General features: G+C 39.0%; 1 protein-coding gene across 1 annotated transcript; it reads left to right on the forward strand.

The window, feature by feature from the left end:
* The first annotated feature begins 571 nt into the window (after positions 1 to 571).
* LOC118089121 (solute carrier family 25 member 3-like) lies at positions 572 to 1,609 on the forward strand. The gene has a single exon (XM_060277470.1). The coding sequence runs from the start codon at positions 572 to 574 to the stop codon at positions 1,607 to 1,609; it is 1,038 nt and encodes a 345-aa protein (XP_060133453.1).
* Positions 1,610 to 10,391: the final 8,782 nt, after the last annotated feature.

A 10,391-nucleotide genomic window follows, 5' to 3' on the forward strand; every position in this document is an offset into this window, starting at 1 on the left:
TAGGCTTAGGGCATGTATTTAAAAGCCTGCTTCCATAGTCCTAGGCATGTTTTGGCCCACTGAGGCCTTGTGGCTTGCAGCAAAGCCACGCAGAGTAGGCTAGAGTGTATGCAATGCACAGTCCTCACCAGGGCCGATCCTTCCTTTGGAGGCTGAGTCTCTATGGTTAGAGGAACCCTGGGATTCCTGGCAGTTGGGAAAGTAGCCATTAATCGGCTCCTGGCCCTTCTCCCTTGCACTGAATATGCCTTGTCCTTCTGCAGACCAGGGGAAATGCAGTTCCTGGAAGGAGGAGACTAGCAGCACCAAGTTCACCACCTCCCAGAACATATCTTGGCTGTGGAGTGCAGCTGCCTATAATTCCTGGAGAACGGGAATCAACAGCAAATCCATCAGCGGCCTGGAGAAAATGGAAATGGAGGCCTCTAGGTCTTGCACATACCCCGACCCCAAGCTCTGGTCTCGACTCTGGACAGTTGCTTGCCCCACTTCCTGGAGCTCTCAGGGAAGCAGCAGAAGCAGCAGCCCTGCACCCCCACTTTTGTGCAAGGCCTCAAGTGGCTACAGGGCCATGGATGCTGTGGCCTCCCTAAACAGCAGTCCACTCTCTCTGCGCAAACATCGGCGCTGCCTGTCAGCAGCAGCTGTAACCAAAAAAGCAGCCCCACCTCCACCAGAGGAAGAGTATAGCTGTGAGTATGGGTCAACGACTTACCTGATACTATGCTCCCTGGGTGGCGTGGTGAGCTGTGGCGCAACCCACACAGCAGTATGCCCACTGGATGTGGTGAAGTGCCGCATGCAAGTGGAACCTATGCGCTATCGGGGACTTTTTCAGGGGCTTAGTCTCACTGTGCAAGAGGAGGGAATGCGTGGTCTGATCAAGGGGTGGGCTCCAACAGCCATAGGCTACTCCATGCAAGGACTTGCCAAGTTTGGCCTCTACGAGTACTTCAAGATATATTACTCTGATTTGTTGGGTCCCGAACAAGCTTATCTGTGGCGTACCAGCGTTTACCTCGCTGCTTCAGCCAGTGCTGAGTTCTTTGCTGACATTGCTTTGTCCCCAATGGAAGCTGCCAAGGTACGAATTCAGACCCAGCATGGCTTTGCCAACACACTGCGGGAGGCAGTTCCCAAGATGTACATTGAAGAAGGGCTGTGGGCTTTCTACAAGGGGGTGGCTCCACTCTGGATGCGGCAGATCCCTTACACCATGATGAAGTTTTCCTGCTTTGAAAGAACTGTAGAGGCTCTCTACAAATACGTCATGCCCAAACCACGGGATCAGTGCACCAAAACGGAACAACTTGGAGTCACATTTGTTGGTGGATATATTGCTGGAGTCTTTTGCGCTGTAGTCTCACACCCAGCTGATTCTGTGATATCTGTGCTCAATAAAGAAAAGGGCAGCACTGCTGTAGATGTCCTCAAGAAATTGGGCATGAAAGGTATCTGGAAAGGGCTATTTACCCGCATCTTAATGATTGGCACTCTCACTGCCCTGCAGTGGTTCATCTATGACTCAGTTAAGGTTTATCTCAAGCTACCCCGGCCCCCACCACCTGAGATGCCTGCCTCTTTGAAAAAGAAACTCTCTGAAAAATAGATCCGCACTGTGAGGCTATACTGCTATGTTTCAAGGATGTCATAAGTCATAGTTCTATAGGAATTTCTACTCTACTAATATGTGGTTATGAGTAGAATGTAGAAATCCATCACACTCTTATTCTGAATGTAAAACTAAGCTGCACAGTGTTCCAGCAACATATTAAGTAAGCTACTTAAAATACCGTAACTACTTACTGCAACACATGATTTAGCATAATAATTTTCCATATTTTATTTTGCTATTTCATTCAAAATTACATGGTGCATATTTTCGTTTATAGTTTTTATAGGCTGTTAAAAATTTTAAGGTTACCATAACCAGCTAATAGCAACTGCTAGATGAGCTGATTGTTTTAATATGTTGTCATGCTCTGAAGATTATTGTCATTTGTCAAGTTGTTAGTATTCACTATCAGATGGAACCCTGATTATAATGTAGCAAGTTGTAGATCCCATGTACACCAGCTGTTTGAGACAACATCAAACATACATACTTTAAAAAGTAGTACTCAAAAAGTTAGTGAGGTTGTTTTAGAGAATACTTTTGAAGATATAGATCTTGGTGAGAGAGCCTGTTTATGTATGCAGAAGGGCAGGGCATTTTATTTGATAGGCCTTGCCCTGTACCTCACCACAAATCTCATTGAGAGTATCCTGGGCTTAAAAAATGATGAGCATCAGACATGTTGCTAGTATTATATTGATTCAGATACCACAGTATGGAAAGGAAGTCCTCTATGCTTGGGGCTTGGCTGAAAGTTGAATTTATATGTTCCTTTAATGCATATGTTGCACTTTCCATAATATGTATAGTTCATTTTCCTACAATTTCATGTGGGCATTGAGTGTTCACATACTAAATAAAGTTATTGTAGTTATTGAGAAAATAAAAGGCTTTCTTTGGGACAGTGTTTGCTAAAGCTTTATTTGTTTGTTTGTTTATTAATTTACACACACTGCTTTTTCCAATTAAAGTTTACTGATCCAACACAGCCCCTGCCCTGAGGCTTAGATTGAATCTAAAATACACAACACAAAAGAAGAAGGTACAAAAGAAAAAAGCCAACTTGAAATTCTTAAATCAAAAAATTGGCCTACTTCTAGGACTACTATTCTCTCCCTCAGCTCTGCAGCCAGATGAAATGCTACAGCGTTCCATTAAAAGAACCATTTTGGATTCAGAATGTTATCAATAGCTTCTAATTAGAGCCCAATCAGATTTTTTCTTTGGCACCATATTTATAACTGGACAGCCCTTTCACATATGAAAGATACCAGTATTACAAAATCACATTCCATTTCCCAGACCTGTTCACTTTGTTTAGATACGCACACGCAACCCCCATACCCCTTTTTATTATAAAATACTGTATCTGAGAATATTGAAATAATAAGGTGATAATTTATTTGCATTTCCACTCATTAAAAAAAGAGCAGAATCCACTTGTGTTATACTTTCTGGTTGTTATACTTTTTTAATCTGGTATTAAAGATTTGGAAATGCTTTATATTTTGCACATTGGTAACTTTTGCATCTAATTGTGGGGGGGGGGACCTCATCAAAAAAGAATAATTTGTATTAATTGACATAGGAGTTGGCATTAGGCCCACAGAATTTTACACACTATTCAGTATCATTCAGGAAACAATTTAAAACTGATGTATGCTCTGCTCAGTTGAACCTCACTACTCCAATATTGCACCTAGTTCTCAACTGAGGTAGTAATTGGAGGTGAGGACTTACATGACAGAACATTCTTCCAATACCAAAACCCCCTCCAACCCTGCAAATAGATCTCTTATATCGACATGCATTATTATATGGGGAGATTGTTTTTTTGTATGGGTGGCCATACATTCAAGGGAACTCCCCCTGCATTCCCAAGGGTAACAACCCAGACACAACCTAATAACCTCATTGAGAACTAGCCTCAATACAGCATTTCAAGACCCTTGTTTAGGCATGTGTCATTCAAACACATGCTTAGCATGTGTTCCACAGATGGCTTAACAGATTTAAGTTAGGCCAGAAGCCAAAGCAAACATAGTTGCATGGCTTCCCCATACTTTTCATGCACGGTTGAAGACTTCACCTTTCCTGCCTGACAGTTTTCACACAAGATACTAAAAATGTTCATTTGACCATGTTGTATTATTTGTATTACATGTGACCATTGATGATATCGCATGGAATGTGAAAAGCAAAAATTGTATATACATTACAAATTTTACAGCTGCTTGTCGACCAAGTGAATTGAGTATATTGTTTGAAAATGCTGTATGAATTGCTTTAGATGATATTTCAACTAGCTCACATGCTAGTCATGACACTCCATGATATAGGCATGCATGAAAATAGTATGACATGCATGAAAGTGGTATATCATGGTAAAATATAGCTATACAAGTGTTAACTGTTTCAAGAAGAAAAGGAACCTTTGAGTGATTTCTCCATAGTAAAGAATAGTAAAGCTTGTTCTTTTATGAAAGCAAAACTGCAAATACTGTATTCCCCCCTTTTTTGTAAAAGGGCCCACTTGCAAAAAGATAGAAAGCAATCAATCCCTTTTTCTGTCTTTCATTCCAACAATTCCAAATATGAATATATTTTGATATGCAAATTATTGCTCTGCATATATTCTTCTGTTGTGATTATCAGTATGTGCTGATTGAAGTCAACAGCTCTTGCAATGATAACAATGCCACATGGATGTGGTTCAGTAGTGAAACTGTAGAATATTACTTTTACACAATGTTTTTGTTCCAGCTGGAGACTTAAAATAATTCTGCATAGAAAAGCATATTTCAAAAAACCTTTTTAATTTTAATCAAACATGCTTCAAGTGGGGTTTGTCACCTTTTTCCTGGCAGAGGCAGATAAAAGGGCACTTTAGAATTAAGAAAAAAATCAGGCATGTCGTTTACTCTTTGATGCATCATTTTGCAGGGATTATTTTGTTTTACATTGACTGAGTACTCTGACATTAGAGAGGGTGAAGATTCTGATATTTGCCCAAGCACCCTACTTTTATGGTAAGGCTGATGGACTCTATGTCATTGTTGGAAATCCAAGAGTTGTCAATTTCCCATTCATTATTTTCTCTCCCCTTCACCTCCCTCCTACCAAGGAAAAGCTGGCTTTAAACTTTGCTTGCTCACTCATGGCTAGGTTAAAATGCATTTAGGAGAGTTCTTAACTATATTGTTCTTGAACAATACTGGATAACATCATGTGTAGAATTTGCTTCGGCAATGTATATTCTGAAACAGAATTCAAATTGATTTCTGACATTCTTATTACTACGTAAATTGCTTAGTTTCTCAGATTTAATATCGTTAAATCCACAAATGGATAAATGATTATTACATGTAATTTTTATCACACTACATGTGTTAATTGCCACAATGTCTGTGTTATCGACAAAACTGTAATTATCATTCTCTGTATTTTTCAGCATTTAATTCTTTTCTGACCTGATTACTCTTTACATTTTTAGCAGGCGTTTTTTGCTGGCATCCATGATGCTTATTATACCAGGATAATAGTACTGGCATCTCTCTAATTTTTTTTTACCAGCAAAAGTACAATACTGTACAGTACATATACACATCTGCAACTCAGTATAACACTTCATACATCTGATGAAGTATTTGTAGTTCCTGAAAGCTTATGTCATTATAAATTTGTTAAGTCTTTGTGGTGTAACAAAAAGTGTTCTTGTTTTGTTTTCTGTTGCAAGAGAATAAAAAGGCTACTCTGGAAATTATTACAGGTGTGCTAACCATATGCTTAGGCCCCTCTGCTGTGTTTCTGAACTTGGCAGCTTTGGGTATTCGTCAGTGAAAGCAGTGTCTTGAAACCAAAGGGTTTCTCTTCGTTGGTGTGGACCAGTGGCTAACAATCTCTTTGCTGTTGAATGCAGTAACTGGTACACCTTAGCCAGATAGCCTGAGACAGTGTTTGGGATATACGTTGACACAAAGTGTGTATAAATTGGACTCATTTGAGATGAATGGATAGAAGGTCCCCTTGAACAAGCTGGACCAACCTTCTACTATTTCTGTAGGCATTTCTAATAGCTGACATTATTGTGTCTTGAAAAGCATGTTTGGTTGCCTAATTGATTTGACAGTTTTGAAGTTCTTCTGCCTGTTGAACTGACAATTTTCTGACTGGACCTCGAAGCTCATATTATTTGTGGCTCATGGGAAATTCTAGATGGACACAATGATTGCAGAAATCAAATCCTGGTCGCTTAGGGAGAAGTTCGCACCAGCAATTTGCTTCTGAAAATATATTAGAACTGTCCTTACGCTACAGGCGCAAAGAGTGAGTGGGAAAATTTTAAAACAAAACCCTGATCTAGGAATCAGAATGATAACCAAAATATAGTAAATTGTCCTAGAAAATCTATTGTCTCTGTTCTTATGAAATTCACATATAAAAATTAATAAGTGATACATACATTGTGTTGTAACATAGCTTTACATTCTGAACATTCACAATATCCTGCAGTTGGTTTATTTGTTTTTACTATGCATAGTATCCAAAATCAAATGCCCCAACCTAACCCATGTCACCCGTATGTTTTTCTACTAGTTTCCCTGGTAGTCTCCTTTCCTTTAAAAACAACAACTTTCCGCTTTGTAGCAGTTCTAGTGTGGATGAAAGTAAAATCTCTAATGGTTCGTTAGCAAAACAAGGGATCAAGGAGCTGTTCCTGTGCATGGAGCAGAAGCATCACAAAAGTTGCAATTAAAAACAAGAGATGGATTTGCCCTGTTTGTGGTCTTTTTCTTAGTGAGCTGTAGAGCAGAACAGCTCTTAATGCTTTGTGATACATCATATCCTATTAAAAGAGGCATTTTAATAGGAAGATAATTAAATGTACCATAAACAAACGAGAAGGTTTGCACAACCACAGTGAAGCCAATGAAAACAACAACACACTCAATTTATTGTATGAAATATATTGCTTTGACTTTTGAGAATTTTGAAAGTAGGATAAGAAATAACAAATAAACATATGATTTAGCTTATTTTATTTTTAGTTGGCTTTTGTAAACATATTCAATGGAATCAATTCAATTGAAAACGGGGAAGTTTGGGAAGTATTTTGTAAATAATCTCATTCTAACAAACTGCTTGTGCAACTGGTTCCTGTTCTCTGTGATGTAACACAAGAATGCACAAGTTTATAGAGGACCTGGCTGCACTTTTAAAAAATGTATATAATTCATTGAATGTCATGTGCTTCCTCTCTCCATCCACCTTGGACATATGCCATGCATATATATATATATATATATATATATATATATATGGTGAACTGTTCTTGCCCATCCCATCAATGGATGTACAGTGTAATACTGATGCCAATCTACATTCATGCAAAAATGCATGTGCAGGCTCTGTGTGAGTGTAGGCTCCATATTGATGCATATTCTGACTTTATCTAAGTATATTTTGTATACATGGCAGAGCCGTATACCCTATATTTAAAGCACATTCAACGTGGATTTAATAACATGACTTCCCCTGAAGAATCCTGGCAAATTTCGTTTTCCCCTCATGGAGCTAACAATTCTCAGCACCCAAAATAAACTACAGAATTGACATAAAATATCACATCATTGCGTTTGAACCAGAATTTGTGAGATTATCCTTCAAGTGCTAAAATATAGTTGGACTGATAATTGTATAAGCCTTAGGATTCAAAATCATGCATCTCTCTTTTACAAGCTGTGCTTCCTTTATGTCAGCAGATGGAGCTGTAAGATAAATAGTATTACCTAGTACAGTACTGTAACCAAATGGATACACAAAATAGGTCAGTTCCTGTTGAGGAAAGGAATAATTGGTACCTGTTGAGGAAAGGAATAATTTTGAGGCAGATCTGCAACCTGCCTATGATGGCATTTGTAAAAGTTTGGAGCTGCAAATCTTAATATATTTACTAGGTGTCCCTTTTAACTTGATGGAATTTACTTAGGGTTGTACATCACATTGGTCTAAAGGTGAACTTAAGTAGATAGTGGATCAAGCTTCTCATATTTTTTTCTCAATAGTGGTATGTAAGAGGTGGGGTCCCACAAGGATCCCTATTAGAACCTGTGCTTTTAAACTTGTTCATAAATGACATGAGCTTGGGGTGAGCTGGCAAAGTTTGCTGATTACACCAAATTGTTCAGGGTGTAAGAACAAAAAGAGATTTCAATGAACTCCAAAAATGATCTATACAAATTGAGTGAATAGCCATTAAAATAGCAAATGTAATTAAACATGACCAAGTGTAAAATGATAACAATAACAATAACAATAACAATAATAATAATAATATTGTTGGTACCCCGCCCAACTGACTGAGTTACCCCAGCCACTCTGGGTGGCTTCCAACAGAATATAAAAAACAAAACAAAACTTCCTTATACAGGACTGCCTTCAGATCTCTATGAAAAGTCATATAATTATTTATCTCTTTGGCATCTGATGGGAGGGTGTTCTACAGAATCTGAACTGGTGGTGGGTGATTAGGAAAGGGTTATTGGAGTCAGGTAAATAGCTTGATGAAGATGCTAATTTTGTGTGCTACAGCAGGACTAGACTAGGATGCTGGACTAGATGGGCCTTTGGTCTGATCCATAGGTCTCATCTGACTATTCTGGAGCCACAGTTTCTGCATTCTACCTACAGAGAATGCAACAAATCTGCATAGCAGATTTAATCTGCAGCATAGAAATTAAATGTTTCTCCTAAGGTTAACTGACGTGGTTGTAACTCCCATAACACTGGATAGGCAACAACTGAGAGACAGTCAGTACATGTATTTCTATGTAGCGGCCACAAATTGTGAGGTCACATGATGGCTTACCATCTGCTTTGACCTCCATACAACCTTTGTGTTGCTTTGCTTTGAGTCAAAGCATTGGCATTCAAAACACATGGAAGGTATTTCCCCCCAAGCACTCATAGGGATGCTGTTGTCAGTTAACTGTCCAGAATCCATGAATCACATCAAAACATCAGTGCTGGAAATATAGAGGTCTTACACAGAGTGCATTCATCAGCTGGAAAGCAGGTCATCTCCCCAGCAGCAATTGCCCTCCATTGTTTGTAGAATGAATGAAGCAGGCTTTCCCCATGAAAGTAACTTCATGAATTTTTATAGCATTCCTAAAGAGAACCAAAACTGAAACACGCTTTTTGACCAGCTGGCAATTTTAAAAAACAAACATGTCAAACAACAGTGTGCAAACACTGAGCATTCTCATGTTTTGCAATGGGCAATTGAGCATTCTGGCTACTATAATGTAAAGCTTATAGTTTAGATTTATTTACCTGAAAGGATGATAAAATGGAGAGTCAGAAAAGATAGGACATCAGTAACGAGTGATGACAAAGGCCTTCAGTGTTGCCTTCATCAACTTCATTTCTTGGTGGTCCTTAATCTCTAGGAAGTACTGTAGGGTTTGGATGGTTAGTCTTAAATTATCAAGAATAACTTGTCCTGAGTACAGAAGCATCACCAATGGAACATATCTTTAATGGTCTCTCTCCTGATTCAGAAAGCATACCCACAGTCCCTAGGAAAGCCTCCAAGATGTTGCACCACAGTTTTCCAGATTGTGCAGGACAGCTGCTTAAGAAAGGGACACCCTTAAATGTGTTTTATATTTAATGTTTCTGCTTCTTCTTTAAAAATATCAGCCATTTTAGGTGAAGGAGCAGTTACGATTGGGATTGTGGTGTACAGCAAAAAGGGGGTTAATCTGATGGAAAAAGAGAGAAAGCAATGGGCAGGAGATAACAGACATCCAGCTAGTTTCAACTCTTTGGAGGGAAATGCCAGCAATAAGTTGCACAACCACTCAGTCTTTTCCTTCCTTGTGGTTTCATCTGTGCTCTGATAACCTCAGTCAGCTTTGCATGTAAGATCAGACGCTATCAGCATATGGTCCCTGTAGATATTTTACTTCTTTCTGTGAGACACAAATGTTGCTTCTGATTTTGGCTGAGTTAGCTTGTTTAAAATTCAGGACAGGTTTAGCTGGCCACTGGGGTTGTAGCAAAGGATGTGCATGTCCTGTATGATTCTAAGAAAAAGGCTTTTGGTCTCTTTCTCTGTGTGTTTTTATCCTGGAGAAGTGCAGGGTACAATGAGGACCTGCTGCTCTGTTGTTTTGGCCTGTACTGTAGTATAAACCAACCAAAAAAGCCTGATTGAACTGGCATTTCACCCTTCTTGATACAACAATTGTCTAACATTTACTCTGTTTCAGCTTTTGTTGTTGGGTTCAGCTTACTGTGCTGCAATTTAGCAATACACACTGAAAACATTTCCCTTTTTATGCTGCTACAGGTTGGAGAGGCTGTCACTGAAAAATGCAGCCCACCAGGTGCACCTCCTTTAAAACCCTCAGTATAATGGAAGAGATTTCTTTGGGCAAAAGCATGTATCTCTTGCATATTCATTCATTTCAAAGAGTCTGTACAGGAGATGACCCCTGTGGATGAACTGTGGCTGTGTTAATTTACATCAGATATGGGGAACTTGTGGCCATCCAGATGTTCATAGAACCATAAATTCGTAAAATTGTAGAGTTTTCCCTTGCACCAGTGTCATAGAGAGGAGAGGACAATTTTTGGCCAGTGCTTGATGTCCCAAATTATCTTATGTTTCTAAAATATATTCAGTTTTGAAATCTATATATTTAAAAATTATATTGTTCTGAAGAGTTTTTTGAGTAGCTGGGAAAGGACTGTAGCTCAGTAGTAGAGC

Source organism: Zootoca vivipara, chromosome 7 (genome assembly GCF_963506605.1).
Source record: "Zootoca vivipara chromosome 7, rZooViv1.1, whole genome shotgun sequence".
Taxonomy (NCBI): Eukaryota; Metazoa; Chordata; class Lepidosauria; order Squamata; family Lacertidae; genus Zootoca; species Zootoca vivipara.

Bases quoted from the DNA above. Each gene is read 5' to 3' on its own strand.
- LOC118089121 (XM_060277470.1), top strand. From the start codon at position 572: ATGGATGCTGTGGCCTCCCTAAACAGCAGTCCACTCTCTCTGCGCAAA.